This window comes from Littorina saxatilis, linkage group LG9 (assembly GCF_037325665.1).
Source record: "Littorina saxatilis isolate snail1 linkage group LG9, US_GU_Lsax_2.0, whole genome shotgun sequence".
NCBI classification, from domain to species: domain Eukaryota; kingdom Metazoa; phylum Mollusca; class Gastropoda; order Littorinimorpha; family Littorinidae; genus Littorina; species Littorina saxatilis.
The window spans coordinates 31250709-31268198 of record NC_090253.1 but is presented as its reverse complement, the minus strand read 5'-3'; the positions used below and the strand labels follow the sequence as shown (position 1 = coordinate 31268198).

The window sequence follows — 17490 nt, the reverse complement described above, 5'->3', positions numbered from 1 at the left end:
TTACGTATTTAGTTCGTGAGTTCTGTAGTCTGTTCTCTTCAGTGTCGGTTGGTTGGTTGGTTGGTTGCCGGGTTGCTTGCTTGCTTGCTTGCTTTCTGTGAGTGTTCCTAAGGTTTTTTTTTTCAATGTATAAATTCTCAGCTATATGCCGGAATGCTTGTAATTTATTATATGCCGACAATGAATTAGATGTGTTGTGTAATGCGTTTAAAAGTGCCTGTAGTCTTATGATAGACGGTATTCCTGTTTCTTCGCTGTTTAATTTGTTGCCCGAAAGACTGTGTTAAATCGTTATTCTGTTTTAGATCTTACTATACGCCTTTATGTATTATCATGTGCCGTGTTTTTTTACAGTATGATCAGTGATTTATGATATGCCTGACGATGTTCAATGTAATGTGTGAAATGTTTGATTTTAATGTCCAATGCTTTTTGTAAAGCCGGCGCCAGTGACGGCGAGACTGCCGCTGTCTTGCGGTAAATAGCACTATAAGGGAACCTTTATTTATTAGTAGCAGCACTGCATCCCCTCTCTGGGCGGGGGTTAGATATATTTAAAAATAAATGTCACAAATAACACAAACAAATGAACTCAATGGAATCATTGAATCGTAACATTAACGTTACACATGTGATCTTGTTCGAGCGCCTATGTGTTTTCAATTCGAAAAATCGATCGGCGGCTCTTCCATCAACCACAGACCAGGGTGCCGACACCTCCTGGGACTAAATAGATTTCGACATCCAGAGCTCTGCATGATAAACCACAAAGCCAGCGAAACTTCGCTTCGTGTCAAGTTACACTCTTACAAATGAAATAATCGTTTTTAGTGAGGGTTTTAAGGGCAGAGATGGCAAGGACATTAAAGATGTGTTCTTTTGGCAAGCTTTTTAATTTGTGTTTGAAGATTCTTGATAAAATCCCTCAGAAAAAGTGTTTTTGTCCTCTAAAGAAATATGTTATGAATTATAGTTCAAAATGGAAGTTTTTGTGACTTTTTGAGATAAAACGTATAGTTTTTGGGAACCAGTTATCTTCCAGAGAAATAAGGATACAACTGCTTTGAAGTATGTTTTATTTTACTCTAAACAGAATTAAAAAAAACAAGAAAGTTAGGTTGTTGGAACGTTTGTTATTACTGATTCTGAATTTTGGAACGTTGGCAGTCTCTTTGTTTTTGGATTTACTCTAAACAGGTCTCTAGATGCAACAACAGAGCAACTTGTTCATATTTATGACTTGATTTTTGTTTCCTGGGTAGATATCATAGGCACAAAATAGATTTTCAACAAAAGCAAGTTTTTGTAGTTTGACAGGATTTCTAAAATCATTCCTGGGTTACCCCCCGCGGCCGGGTTAGGGGGAAGAATTTACCCGATGCTCCCCAGCATGTCGTAAGACGCGACTAACGGATTTTGTTTCTCCTTTTACCCTTGTCAAGTGTTTCTTGTATAGAATATAGTCCATTTTTGTAAAGATTTTAGTCAAGCAGCATGTAAGAAATGTTAAGTCCTTTGTACTGGAAACTTGCATTCTCCCAGTAAGGTAATACATTGTACTACGTTGCAAGCCCCTGGAGCAAATTTTTGATTAGTGCCGCTTTTGTGAACAAGAAACAATTGACAAGTGGCTCTATCCCATCTTTCCCCTTTCCCCGTCGCGATATAACCCTTCGTGGTTGAAAACGACGTTAAACACCAAATAAAGAAAGAAAGATTCCTGGGTTATTGAAGAAAGTCTCATGCTAATGGCACAAAGAAAACATTTCTGGTGAAAATGCGAAAAAAAGCAAAAAGATTGGACAGTTGGTCTAGAAGATAAGAATTTCCCAATGACGGCACTAGCTGGTACTTAAAAATGGCTATATTCAATCAATCAATCAATGAGGCTTATATCGCGCATATTCCGTGGGTACAGTTCTAGGCGCTCTGCAGTGATGCCGTGTGAGATGAAATCTTATACGGCCAGTAATTGCAGCCATTTCGGCGCATATTTACCTTTCACGGCCAATTATTCCAAGTCACACGGGTATAGGTAGACAATTATTAACTGTCCCTAAGCAATTTTTGCCAGGAAAGACCCTTTTGTCAATCGTGGGATCTTTAACGTGCACACCCAATGTAGTGTACACGGGGGGGAGTTCGGACACATATTACGCCTAAGGCACCATTTTGGAAAGTTTTCTGATGATTTGGACCTTTAAAAGTTCAAGGGGCATTCGCTGTACTGTAATTAAGAAACACCTGCAATGATTTGCTCAAAACTGCTACGAAACTATGCCAAATAATTAAATGAATTTTAATCAGCGAGCGGTTTGCTTCGCCCAGCTCTCCTGTGCCCAGTCAAGAGTCCGGACTTTCGTCCGTCATCATATTTGATTTAGTCCTCATAGTTACCCATTCGTAAAAGCAGATCAAGACCGTTGGATTGACTCGGGAAGGAAAACCGAAAGTCTAGCTTACGCAGGCAAATCAGTCCGTGCCAAATAAGGGCAGCTACAATGCTTTGCACAATAGAAACAAACACACTGTCCGTTGGAGAATATCACGGTCTGAAATGCATGACTACCAAACACATCATTCAGATTTGAAAAAAATAGAACGCTCAAACACTAATTCCAAGACCTTCCTCGCAGTGTATTTTGTTATCTATTCAACTCTCAAAACGAACTCTGTTGCTCTCGGCTCAATTTAAAATCTGTATCTCCAGGAATAGCGCATGAAATACTCAGCGTCAAAAGGTAGGACGAAATTATGACTGGCGCAAAAAGACGTCACAATGAGAATTCCAGTCTGGGATCCTACTCAAAACACAGCCGTTTTCAATTTGAGTTACCCAGCGCTCAAACGTTTATTTTAAGGTATTCCTGGTGTGTGGTCACATGATTACAACCCCCAACCTGTACCGTATAGCTCTTGGGGCGATGAGAGACAGTTTTCTTGTTAGATATTATCACTTCAAGAAACGATTCTAAGAAAACAGTGTCAAACGTTTTCAAAATGGTGTCAACTGTTAATAAAAAAAAAAGTTTGAAAATGATCATTTTATTGCAAGGAAGGGGTTCACGATGATAAAAGTACATCGCACAATGATACTATGGTGTTCAAAGTAGGCTACCTACACATTCTGAGAGCCCAAACAATGTTGGACCAAAATGTCGTGCCATCTGGCCTTAAAGTCACAGTCCTGGGAGCTGGTCTGGCCTATTCAAGTTTACACAGACCAGGATAAGGCCATCCCTCCATTTGGTAAACACCCTCCAAGAGTCAATAGCCTGGATGTGCTAAGTGAGATTTTTTGTAATTACTTTAATTTTTTGAAAGCCACTATAGTGTCAAGCTGCAAAATTAATTCATCATGAAAATGTCACTTTGAACAGAAAGCAGTCAGGATGTGGATTTTTGGTATGTGTCCAAGAGGAGGATGATCTAATCCCATGTAAAAGCCTGGGCAAACCTGTGAGAGTGAGCAAATCTGTTTTCATAGGTTGAACTGTTCACTTAGGTCATACTAATGTTGTCGATCGACTCAAATGACAAAGCACAAAACTGATTAGATTTGTGCAAGTAGTGATTTTGTTTATAGTCACAATAATATTTTCTCTTTTATTTGACATTCATATTTTTTGCGTATAAAGTTCAAAGCTGGCAAAATGTGTCAGCTTCACTGAACACTGTTCATAATGATTTTGTTTTTAAGTCACACTAGTGTTCTTCTTCTACAAAGTTCAAAACTTGTCAAATCCTCATGTTTTATGGAACATTCTAACGGAATGGGCATGATTTTCACATATTTTTTCCTATGTCTGTGTGTGTGTGTGTGTGTGTGGTGTAGCCATTTTAATTATCTTTTTTTATGTAATGGAGAGCTAAAACTTCACACACACTGGATCTATAAACAAGCATAATTGTTGTCTTCTTTTCTTGCTCTTTCATAGCAGAATGTCATTATGTTTGTGTGTGTTATGCATTTGTAGAGTCTCTGGCGTTCATGTGTGTTCACTCTTGCATGCAGAGACTGAGAACAACAGGCATAAAGAGAGTGAACAAGAAAGATGCATGGGTGGTTACTGGTCAACAAATTTATTGATTAGAAAAATACAACTTTTTCATCCAGTAAAATGTACAGCTTTCCTTTGTAAAAAGCATTAGCAGAAGAAGAAAAAAACAGTGAATGACAAACAGGCTGGTTTATATATCAAATACACCTCTAATGAACTGACTTGAAGGGAGTAAAATCATGGTTGTAAAATATGACCAACAGTCATAATATCAGCATAAAAGCCAACGTCGGCGAGCAACCGATGAAGCTCTAGTTTCTCATGCTGACACCTTATTAAGCTCTGTGGCCTTCTACTTTTAGTCTAACAAGGCTTGGTTTCCTGGAAAAGGATGTTCGGCATTAAGTCACAGAGCTAACATGAAAATAAGCTGAACAGCGAGTGAACAAGTTTCCATTAAAAATCTGTTGTCACAATCCTTTTGGAGAAGAATAATTAGAGAGGATTTATCCACCATTTCTTTTTTCATGTAAAGATATTTGTTCCTAGCGTGGTGCGTGTTTTTAATCAAAACGAAGTCCATAATCAACAGACGAGCCAACATCACACTGTCAACCACATGCATCTTCTAACGTTAACATCCTTGCACAGCATTCATCATACAGTGTGAGCATCTTTACAATCCACAGCATTCTCTTTCAGTTCAGTCGAATTCAGTGGTAAAGAAAACAGTTTCGTTCACACCCCGTTCTAAAAAAAACACACAGTTCTTTTAGCTTCCCAAGAAGCCATGCGGGCTGTTGTTATGATCATCCGACTTGCTCTCCAGAGAAAAAGGTGGAATTTTGCAGTCGAAGCTCGTTCCGTCTCGCCGTTCCATTTTATAAGTACCCCTGTGAAAATAAAAGGAGAGTTAAGGAGCTAGTCATTGGCCATAATTGCAACCTAGCAACATATTCATGTCTAAAAGTATTTAAACACTTATTGCAGAGGACTAGAGAAGTAACAACACACGCTTAAATAAAATCCATTGTGATTTAAGTTTAACAACAACAACAAGGAGTGTTTAGAGAGACTCTCCTATGTCTATAAATTGGGAGGGGGGGGGGGGGGGGGTCGGTCCACTGTATGCAAAGGAAACAGCCAGATAATAGTCACATGTTGGCAATAGTGCGTGAAAACTTAATTTGAAGATTCTATTTCAAGAATTCTTCCCCCTGTAAAACCTTGCTTCTATAGTTTTGTTTTGTTCAGCTATGACATACTTACATTCTAAGAATTCTTATCTTTTTCAAGAGTAAACTTTCTTCTCATTTTATTTTTTTTTTAAACACAGAAGGATCACTAGAGTAAAACCAATTGAAGTTGATCACTTTAACCTGCACTCACCACATATGTCCGCTAGGAGCCTGCAGTGAAACATGGCTGCTGTACTGGAAGGCCGGCTGCTCGCTGTTCAAAATGGGCTCCTGGAACCGAAAAAATCCATACAATATACACGTAGACAAAACAATGATAGTCAAAACTAAAATCAAAGTGTTCTCTAATAGTATTACACACGCATGTGAGCACACATACACACACAGAGGTAAGGTATTGTATAGTTCTGTGAGGTTACTCTCATGAAAATACAGGCTGCTTTCCATATGGGGTACAACCAATTGTTCTCCTGCATGCATGTGTTCAGGTTGCTAAGACCTGAGACTTGTTGTGAGCTTGGTATCTTTATTGTGCGCATTCATGCACACGGGGGTGTTTGGACACCCAGGAGAGTCTACACAAAGTGGACTCTGGGAAATAAACCCCTCATCAAATATGAGGTTCGAACCCATGCCTATAGTGACGAACTGAGCTCCTCTCCCTGGTTTTACACCAACTGATTTAAAATTCGGATCACCCCATTTTCACATATTATTATGGTATATGGTATAAATGATCTTTAGTCCCATGATCTGTTTATCCCAATACCCAGTTTTTCAACAAAAAGAACAGAAACAGGAACTGTTGTCAGTAGAGAAAACAAATAAAACAACAATCCTACCACAGCTTTCTAGTCACTACAAAGCGCCACATGAGTTGAAGTTTCCCTGATGCCACTTTTTAACTGAACAACTTCACATTATAGCATCAAAAACAAACACTCCCATTGCATTCCAGTTAAAACAAAATGCAAACATTACCTGTCCTACTACACCCCGGCCTCTTACAGTCTCCAGGGTTCCGGAGAGACTAAAAATTCTCCAGTGACGCTCGCGGAGCTGCACTGTTTCTTCTCCGATGTTTTCAAGCCGAACACAGTACCGCCACTGAGTACAGACAGAAATCAAGCCATGATAACGACTGTAAGACTCATACAAATTCTGATGCACTGTCAACCACAGCTTTAATAAATTGTAACCTGACACGATCAAACCTTTGCATGTGATAATGTGCAGCACTGTCTTAAATTTCAATAAAATATTCAGCAGTCTAACTCATTGGTCGAACTAGGGATAGAAAAATAAGTAGGCCATGAATGAAATGTTCTGTTCCAGTCCCATTATTGATTTGGTGTATTTGTGAGAAAGTTATTCAGTACTTTAAAATATGGTTTGTCTTTGAGAAGTTTGGGAAAAAGGACACTCACCCAAAACACATTTGTCTGTTGTGCTTCCTGCAAAAAAAGATGCAAGAAAAAGTCAGCAGGGCACACCCATGAGAGCAAGCTACACACCAAATTTTAGCTCAATCGATGCATATACACCAGAGATATAATCTAAAAAAGAACTGTATGAAAAACACAAGGAAAACAATAATTTGACAGACAAAATGAAAATAGTTCAGTTAGCAAAGAATTCATGCAATAAGTGAGTAACAAGATTGTGAAGATTGTGCACTGCAGATCAATTTGACAATTACTGAAAATACAATCAGTGGACACACCCCTCCACCCCTTCATATGTAATACCCCCCATTTAAAGACTTCCAATTCAATTTTACACCCGCCTTTCTCAGTTCCATAACCTCTACAAAATGATCCTCATTGTAAGACTCCCTTCGTCTTAAGACCAGATTTTCTCAGTTATTTGGAAATCTGAAAGAGGGAGAGGTGGGGGGGAGCCACTGAACCTTGAAAGCCGACAAAAATAAGATGAGAACCCCTGTCCGTTCGGTCCACCCCCCCCCCCCCCCAATTTTCTACCCATCTCTCATTTCTAATCCCCTCCCAGACTATAATAGATAATAGTCAGAAATAACTAACACTGTCGGGTCTGTGAAAGAGTGAATACTCTGGCTTTTATTGAGGCAAACTTTCCCATGTGATAATATAGACCAGTCACTAGCAAGGGTTAAATCTATTTGAACCACATGGACAAGGAGCATGCGTGGAAAGTTTGCTTAACGAAAAGCAAGAGTATTCACTCTTCCAAAACCCACACAAACCAGACAAGAGTTATTTTTGCAGTTTGTCTATTCCGGCAACAGGCAAAATCTCACTCTGCAGCCCATATAGAAGGGAATGACGGTGACGCGGATGTTTTCCGTTGTTTCTCGGTGGACGTCAGACAATTGTAACCAGGGGTGGTTCTTCTCCTGCCACGCTCTCAGTGTCTCCCTCGCCATAAAAGGAGGGCCTGAACATCACAAAACACACACAAAGTCACACATGCACACAAGAACCCACACAGAGACAAACAAGGAGACAAACAAGGAGACAAACAAACACATACACACATTATTACCAGTATTATTTGAGATACTAGAAGGATGTTTTGATACAAGTTTCAAACAAACAGGGACTGATTAAATTCTGAGATGACATTCAATACCTCACATTATGCAGACGCACATAAGACATCTTCTCTCTGCCAGAATTTTCCACTTTTAATTTATGTATAAATAATGTTACATTTGTATGGCGCTTACTTCCCTTTGTTTAAAAGATCAATCGCGCTCTGCCTCATCTGTATAAATTCCTTTGATCTCTTCAGAGTTTTTTGTTAAATTTATGTAAAGGCCATGTTGCAAGAACCTGTAGTCTTAAACCTCCATCCTCTTGAAACAGAAGACCTAGGAACCCCAATTTTGTCCTGGAGCAATCTCAAAACTTACTTTGTGTACTTTAAAAAACAACTTGACATAGCATTTGAAACATTCAAGCATGTGGCACACACGTTCAGAGGACCTGATTTATGCACGATGAAAACACACTTATGGCAGTGATTTTTTTCGCTTTGTCCCCTATCACCTGCTCTCATCTTGCCACTTCTTATGAGATACAACATGGTGCTTATAACATTTTTATCCCTTAACTGGGCAAGGCAAGACTATGTAAGAAGTGCCACGAGAGTTGAAAAACAGGCATGTAAAAATACTAGATTGGCTTTGAGTTTGAAATGTGTTTGTGAAGAAAAGCAGCATACCAATCATATTTTAGACAATCAAAGAGTACAAATACGGTGAAATTGTAAGGGTTCCCAGGTCTGAATTAAGTTCTTCCTTCATCATCCTCCTCCTTTCCCTTCAATCATCCACAATTCACTCACTGGACTCAGGGTCATGCATGAGGAATTTGTCGAAGAGCTCATGTTGAATAGGCGCCTGCTCTGCAGAGGTGTACGGCAACAAGTCCTCATGCGCCACATAGTCCAGCCCTGCACACAACAGATGCTCACATTATTATTATTATTCTACGTTCATGGGCTGAAACTTCCACGTACACTTGCGTTTTTGGTACAAGTGGGTTTTTACGTGTAATGCCGTTTTTACCCCGCAATTTAGGCAGCCATACGCCGCTCTAAGGGAATCATGCTGGGTATTTTCGTGTTCCTATAACCTACCGAGCTGTGACATGGATAACCGGATCTTTTTCTTGTTCACTTGGTCTTGTGCTTGCATTAGCAGGTCTGCACATAAGTTGACCTGGGAGATTGGACAAATCTCCACCCTTAGCCCACCAGACAGCCGGGATTTGAACCTGTGACCTTCCTCATAGGAGGCGAGGCGTCTTATCCACAAGGCCAGTGCGCCTGTCGCTACTATTATTCAATGAGGATCATGACTGCAACAGGATGAGGAGAAATGCAATGCCATTCACAGACCTGTACAAGACTGTCTACAGATCGGACAGTTATGATCCATGCTTTTGAACCAATTTAAGTTCTTCCATAATGAAGTCTAGATCATGCAAAGCCACAAGAAAAAGTTCTGAAAGAATTATTGTGTTTACAATATATATATATGCAGATCTTATATTCCTCAGAAACATTAATGGAAAGAAAGAAATCGGAATGCCACATCATCTACTAAACACACATACAGAGGAAAAACACGGCCAACCAACAATATAGTAAAAAATAAACTAAAAACAAAACATACACGCAGTGGAAAAAGACAGCCGACTAAAACTCCAGTCAACTTAAAACAACAACACAAACACACATACAGGCACTCAAAAAACAAACAACCTCAGCCACGGTTTTAGCTTACCAGGAATGGCATACAAAGCTCTGCTGTTTTCCTGATTGCCCAAGAAAGTGACTGCCTCTGTCTGTGCTCTCTGTAAACCAAGATGAATTCCTACTGAGTCTGCTTTACTAAATGCAAACAATGTCATAGCAATAATAAAAAAAATAATGACCTGAAAAAATGAAACAAAAGCAAAGATGAAACTGCAAACACTAAAACAGCCAATTATGCATGTGGATTCACACTTAAAGTCTCTTTCAACTCCCCCTCCCCCCCCCCCCCTTTTCCCTCCCAAAACATGCATTTCTGTTTTAAATATAATTATAATTCATAACATATTATATTCAACAACAAAAAAGACAATCTACATTGAAGAGCAACAGAAAAGGATTGCATGACAGCATTTCATTAACAAGAGGCGAAGCCTTCAAGGCTCACGTAAGAAATCGACAAACAGTAACACAAACTCAATCACTTCGTCACACATACACACACACACACACACAGTAAGCGGCATAGGTGACACTGTGCAAGAAAGCGAGACACTAGATCTAGATCTGAATGGCCGATTTCGAAGAAAAAACTAGTCTCGGCCCGCTCGGCAAAATAACAATGACCGAGACTTTCAGTAATTCCTTCGCGTGACGTCTAACCCTCTTACGTCATAATGTGACGTCTTCAAATGTTGTGACGTCTTCAAATGTTAAAGTTTCTACCTCAGACATACATACATACACACGCACGCACGCACATACAGACAAAAGTTAGCATCGCATAGGCTACACTTACGTGAGCCAAAAAAAACAATTAAAGGCACAGTATACCACTACAATTACTTCACACAACGAGGAGACGTAACCAGGAATCAGTAATTATTTAGAAATCAATCAGAATAATAAAATTGACTTACGATGTGTGGGCAATCGCGAGCATCTATAAGAACTTGGTAATACAAGTGGTTCCGACCCTTTACTTCTTTTCCAACTGATGTTGTCTGATCGTCCAGTGACCTGCAATCACACACAGACATTCCGGCAAACAAACACAATTATCAAAGCCAATCCATCTTCTTAATCCCCTAATTCTTAAAAGTGTAAACAAATGGGTTATCAGCTTATTTTGAAGCTGGTTTGTAATCAATTATTTATTTTGAATAAACTAAAACATTCACTTGCAATTAATTTGTGTGATACATCATTGAATCCAGAGTGTCTGCCCTTGGATTAGACAAAATGGCAAAGTAAGTGTATGTACATTATGACAAAAACATACCAACTTGGAATTCTCAATGGCTGATTGATATAAAGAACTCTTTTTAATATTAGTACACCTTCAAGCAGCGTTTGTGTGTGCTTGTTTTTTGTTTGGGGGAGGGGGGAGATTTACCTTTCCTCTGTCTTGGTGGCCACATCCCTGTCGTAGACCCTTGCCAACCATGGGAACAACACGATGCCTCTGTAGCCAAAGATCTTGTGAAGAAACAACTGCAACAGCATAAGATATTAAGAGGACTTTATACATCTGAGGAATATCAAGTACTGCGTGAAGCAAGTGATTGGTGAAGGTCCCTCTCATGAGAAGATGCTTGGTAAAACAATGGAACCCCTCTTTTAAGACTTTCCCTGTTTAAAGACCTTGATACTCCCCCCCCCCCCCCTCCACATATGTATACTCCCTATCTTCTCAAAATGTGCGGTTTTTATTTATAACTAAAATCAATGAACCGATTTTCAAACATTACCTGTCCTGTTTCATACGACTTTCCCTGATCTCTAGGTGGCTCAAGTATTCCTACTTCGGCGAGTCTGAAAAAAATTGAAAAACAATTAGCAAATAAACACGGTCGTGTATAGCAAAGTACTGCAGTTTATCTTTTCATATCTGATCAACTATCTACACTCACATGAAACCCTTATCAAAAAGCAGGCAAATATTGCATCGAAAAGGATGAAAGGAATTTCTGCAACTATTCTAGCCTTTACACTGGTAACTTGCTGTGTACTGAATGAGTGAACACAGTGTCTTGCACGGTTACGTAAACATGTATCTGGTATCAGCTTCAGAGGTGCTTGATTTCTGGCTGTCACAGTCGACCACACCCGAGTTACACTGACACCCCTCACAGGTACAGTTACACATACATAAATACATTCATGCTTAAAAGGTCATACTTTAAATAAACGTCTGAAGACGATGATGTTGTGTAAGTTTTACGACAAATCTACCGAATACTGCAGCTGTGAACATAGGTCGCGAGTCTAACCACACTCCACAGGCACAGGGGATGTGACTTGAGGTCATTGAAGTAATCAAGTCTGCAACAACGTTTTTCATAAGACACAACAAACTGAACTTGAGATAACTGACAAAAGAAGACTTTTCCACCTTGTAGACAAGCATCGAACACAGGTACTCCGAACGGTGACTGGAGTAAAGAGTCCGATAATCCGCCGAAGAACGAGCGTCGCCATGTCTGTTTGCCGTAAGAAGTTCTAGGGTGACGTCCCTTGAAATTACGAGACACTCGCGTCTTTGAGCCGAGATATACTAAAAAAAAAAAAAAAAAGAAGCAACAATTGACGATGCGCCGCTGCACTGCAGAACTATTCGTTGAAGTGAAAGATACTTTTTTCACAACCACATTGGATGAGTAAACAAATGGTTGAAACAACATCCCGGGAAGTGACTAATCTATGTCAGCATGTTACGCCGATACACTAAAAGATTTCAAGTAGGCCCTACGTGTAGAAAACATAACATTGCCTTGACCTCACGGCCTCCGGCAGTGAGAACTAACTTGTAAATATACCTTTTGTCAAATTAAAAAGGAAATTAAATCAAGCAACCAAGCAACAACAACAAAACAAAACAAGTCGCGTAAGGCGAAAATACAATATTTAGTCAAGTAGCTGTCGAACTCACAGAATGAAACTGAACGCAATGCCATTTTTCAGCAAGACCGTATACTCGTAGCATCGTCAGTCCACCGCTCATGGCAAAGGCAGTGAAATTGACAAGAAGAGCGGGGTAGTAGTTGCGCTAAGAAGGATAGCACGCTTTTCTGTACCTCTCTTTGTTTTAACTTTCTGAGCGTGTTTTTAATCCAAACATATCATATCTATATGTTTTTGGAATCAGGAACCGACAAGGAATAAGATGAAAGTGTTTTTAAATTGATTTGGACAATTTAATTTTGATAATAATTTTTATATATTTAATTTTCAGAGCTTGTTTTTAATCCGAATATAACATATTTATATGTTTTTGGAATCAGAAAATGATGGAGAATAAGATAAACGTAAATTTGGATCGTTTTATAATTTTTTTTTTTTTTTTACAATTTTCAGATTTTTAATGACCAAAGTCATTGATTAATTTTTAAGCCACCAAGCTGAAATGCAATACCGAAGTCCGGGCTTTGTCGAAGATTACTTGACCAAAATTTCAACCAATTTGGTTGAAAAATGAGGGCGTGACAGTGCCGCCTCAACTTTCCCGAAAAGCCGGATATGACGTCATCAAAGACATTTATCAAAAAAATGAAAAAAACGTTCGGGGATTTCATACCCAGGAACTCTCATGTCAAATTTCATAAAGATCGGTCCAGTAGTTTAGTCTGAATCGCTCTACACACACACACACACACACACACACAGACACACAGACACACACACGCACATACACCACGACCCTCGTTTCGATTCCCCCTCGATGTTAAAATATTTAGTCAAAACTTGACTAAATATAACAAGTCGCGTAAGGCGAAAATACAATATTTAGTCAAGTAGCTGTCGAACTCACAGAATGAAACTGAACGCAATGCCATTTTTCAGCAAGACCGTATACTCGTAGCATCGTCAGTCCACCGCTCATGGCAAAGGCAGTGAAATTGACAAGAAGAGCGGGGTAGTAGTTGCGCTAAGAAGGATAGCACGCTTTTCTGTACCTCTCTTTGTTTGTCGAAGATTACTTGACCAAAATTTCAACCAATTTGGTTGAAAAATAAGGGCGTGACAGTGCCGCCTCAACTTTCACGAAAAGCCGGATATGATGTCATCAAAGACATTTATCAAAAAATTGAAAAAAACGTTCGGGGATGTCATATCCGGCTTTTCGTGAAAGTTGAGGCGGCACTGTCACGCCCTCATTTTTCAACCAAATTGATTGAAATTTTGGTCAAGCAATCTTCGACAAAGCCCGGACTTTGGTATTGCATTTCAGCTTGGTGGCTTAAAAATTAATTAATGACTTTGGTCATTAAAAATCTGAAAATTGTAAAAAAAAATAAAAATTTATAAAACGATCCAAATTTACGTTTATCTTATTCTCCATCATTTGCTGATTCCAAAAACATATAAATATGTTATATTCGGATTAAAAACAAGCTCTGAAAATTAAATATATAAAAATTATTATCAAAATTAAATTGTCGAAATCAATTTAAAAACACTTTCATCTTATTCCTTGTCGGTTCCTGATTCCAAAAACATATAGATATGATATGTTTGGATTAAAAACACGCTCAGAAAGTTAAAACAAAGAGAGGTACAGAAAAGCGTGCTATCCTTCTTAGCGCAACTACTACCCCGCTCTTCTTGTCAATTTCACTGCCTTTGCCATGAGCGGTGGACTGACGATGCTACGAGTATACGGTCTTGCTGAAAAATGGCATTGCGTTCAGTTTCATTCTGTGAGTTCGACAGCTACTTGACTAAATATTGTATTTTCGCCTTACGCGACTTGTTATCTTGTTCGTTTTTAAGGATAGATTTTATGAAAAGGCCGACCCTTTAATCTTAATCCCTGTCAAATGAAGTGAAGTGAAGTTAAATTCCTGTTTGTTTTGTTCAAAGGAGGTTTTGTTAGTTTAGTTTCTTCAAAGTTCAATGGTAATCTATTTTTGTTCCTGGACTTGAAAACACACACACACACGCACACACACACACACACACACACACACACACACACACACACACACACACACACACACACACACACACACACACACACACACACACACACACACTACAATAACAAAGACACATTCACACAGAGTGGTGCCATGTACAAGCATATTTATTTTGTCCTCATTTTCACGAGTTTTCATTCACAGCCACATGGGAAATAAATCTCATGTTCCCAATGCAATAAAACCCCGGTTCCTATAGTTGCAGGAAGCAGATTATACATGGATAATCAAAAGCAAACCCAATAGAAATGTTCGGGGATTCTTCGGCTCTTTTCATAAGCGTTTCGCTAGACCTAGACAGACGACACGACACTGCTTTGCAAAGTTCCAAAAAACGAACTGGCAAGCTGGCAAAAGTAAAAAACAAACAAACTACTTCATGAAAAGTAATAAATTCATCACAAACAAATGAAACCTAGCGATATGTTTTGTCTTCTTACAAATTCATGGAGTGCGTGTATCTGTGTTTCGATACACAGACGTTCGGAGAAACACGAACATCAAGTTCAAGTCAAGCCAATTGACCCGGCCCTGACACACACATTTTGACACGTGCACAAGACGTTGTATCGATAAACGAAGCACAAATGAGAAATAATAATAAAAGCAAAGAACATAGCAACAAGATATGCAAACATCTAACAAAGCCGAGCAAGCAGAATGACAGGTCTGATGAAAAACAAAGAGGAAAAACAGAAAGTTGCTTTCACACGCCAACTTTGATTGCAACAACGTGCTGGGGCCCCAAAACATGTATTATCAAAACGGAACTCGTGTTTCAAAGCATGGCTCCATGTGTTGATTTTGCACTTATTTTCTCACTACCAACATGATGACAAAAACAATGTTTGGTGGTTTGTTGTCAGACCAGCTTTTTTGTCGGTCCTCGGGGGGCATATCGACTTTTGTTTCATATTTATTGACCGCGGTCTTCGATATGCTCCCCCTCGGACCGACAAAAAAGCTGGTCTGTCAACAACCCATCAAACATCTTATAATATCCATGTTGTGGATGATCCCCTGTTCAACTGACAATACTCGCTTCCCCTCTAAATAAAACAAAACAAATTAAGTCGCGTAAAGCAAAAATACAACATTTAGTCAAGCTGTCGAACTCAGAATGAAACTGCACGCACTGCATTTTTTCAGGGTGTGACAGTGCCGCCTCAACAGGCTTTTACAAAAAGCCGGATATCACATCATCAAAGACATTTATCGAAAAAATAAAAACAACGTCTGGGGATATAATTCCCAGGAACTCTCATGTAAAGCTTCATGAAGATTGGTCCAGTAGTTTACTCTGAATCGCTCTACACACACACACACACACACACACACACACACACACACACACACACACACACACACACACACACACACATACACACACACACACACAAACACACACACACACACACACACACATATCATTTCATTTCAAAGAACTGAAATTGATATTAATATCATATTAAAAATGCATGACAGTTTAATAACACCTATTTCAACATATGGTGGAGAAATATGGTTCCCACACAGATTAGAAACAATGAAAAAATTAAACCTTTCTGACTTATTTAAAGAATGTCTATCTAATAAATCAGTTTCATCACAAACAAATTCATTCAAAATTCTGCAAACAGACTTTGGGAGTACATAAGAAAGTTATGTTGCTTCCAGCTTTAGGAGAATTAGGAAGATTCCCAATAACCTTGAACATAATATGTCATGTCATTAGTTATTGGTTACATATTTTAGACCTTTCGAAGACATCTCATTTGAGAGTAATATATGATCCTATATATAGAAATTCACAAGACAATGATCCATGGGTATCATTTGTGAAACAGAGTCTACAAACGTTAGGGTTAAATCACGTTTGGAATAACCAGTTTACATAAAAAGATTAAGATATATAATATCGGAAAAATTAGAAGCAAAATATATAGAATATTGGAAAGAAAAAGTAAATAGCTCATCCAAATTATAATTTTACAAAAATGCAGTAAAAGGTTATCAAACCGCAGCATACTTATCAATAGCAGATACAAAACACAAGCAAGCATTGTGTAAACTTAGAATAAGTGCTCATGACTTGAACATTGAAACGGGGAGATACCAACAGAGAACAGACTATGTCTTAAGTGTGGGACCTTGGAGACAAATGCATTGCATATAATGATATCAGAAATGAATTAATGAAACATATAAATAATCCCATACACTTGTATAATTTACCTAGTCAATTGATACATGATGAAACACTTCAGTTACAGCTTGGTAAATATGTACATGCTTGTTTTCTGAAGAAGAAACAATGATTCTTCTTCTTTATTTCTGTTGTTTGGTTTGTGCCGTATAAGCCTTCAGGTTTCGTGGCAAAAAAAGATTATTCTATTCTATTCTATTCTATTCTATTCTATTCACACACACACACACACACACACACACACACACACACACACACACACACACACACACACACACACACACAGACACCACGACCCTCGTCTCTCCATTCCTCCTCTATGTTAAAACATTTAGTCAAAACTTGACTAAATGTAACAAAAAACATGAAAGAAAGAAAGGAAGAAAAAATGCAAGAGAAATAAAAAATAACTTAAAAACAGAGAGACGAAGCACGACTTGACGTTGTTTAGTTGGTCTCAGGAGTCGAAAGAAAGCTTGGATTCCCCTGCCTCGTGGGATAATCCCTCTTCAAGCTCGGTCCGCGCCGCGCACACAGGAGTGCTCTTAGCTTCCGTAAACGGTGCTTCTCTCTTGGACAGAGTTACTTCCCCTGTGTCGCTGTAGTCAACGAAAAAGGCAGGATCGCGAATTGTCTGGAAACAAAAATGGTTTGTGCGCTGTCGAGTTGTCCACAAGACGAACTCGCGGCGGTCGTTTGCTGATCCGCCGCACAGTGGGGAGGAAGGAGGGGTTTCGAGAGCAAGCCTGGGTTCAGTCCCTTCGTCGCCCCAATTTACGACGATGCTTTTTATATTTAGTCAAGTTTTGACTAAATATTTTAACATCGAGGGGGAATCGAAACGAGGGTATGGTGTATGTGCGTGT

The 17490-nt window shown here is 39.0% G+C and overlaps 1 protein-coding gene across 1 annotated transcript; it reads right to left on the bottom strand.

Moving 5' to 3' along the window:
• Nucleotides 1-4062: 4062 nt before the first annotated feature.
• Nucleotides 4063-11993, bottom strand: LOC138975860 (polymerase delta-interacting protein 2-like). The gene is made up of 11 exons (XM_070348627.1): nucleotides 11835-11993; nucleotides 11191-11254; nucleotides 10836-10933; nucleotides 10360-10459; nucleotides 9471-9540; nucleotides 8528-8635; nucleotides 7479-7615; nucleotides 6628-6654; nucleotides 6182-6307; nucleotides 5391-5470; nucleotides 4063-4894 (listed from the first exon to the last, which is right to left on the bottom strand). The coding sequence occupies exons 1-11, from the start codon at nucleotides 11918-11920 to the stop codon at nucleotides 4774-4776; spliced, it is 1017 nt and encodes a 338-aa protein (XP_070204728.1). The 5' UTR covers nucleotides 11921-11993; the 3' UTR covers nucleotides 4063-4773.
• Nucleotides 11994-17490: the final 5497 nt, after the last annotated feature.

What these genes read in the sequence shown, in the direction of transcription:
- LOC138975860 (XM_070348627.1), bottom strand. Translation starts at nt 11,920, where the DNA reads ATGGCGACGCTCGTTCTTCGGCGGATTATCGGACTCTTTACTCCAGTC. An exon ending in AGTCGTATGAAACAGGACAG is followed by an intron (nt 10,934 to 11,190) that starts GTAATGTTTGAA and finishes ATGCTGTTGCAG; the next exon opens with TTGTTTCTTCACAAGATCTT. An exon ending in GCTCCTAGCGGACATATGTG is followed by an intron (nt 4,895 to 5,390) that starts GTGAGTGCAGGT and finishes TTATTTTCACAG; the next exon opens with GGGTACTTATAAAATGGAAC.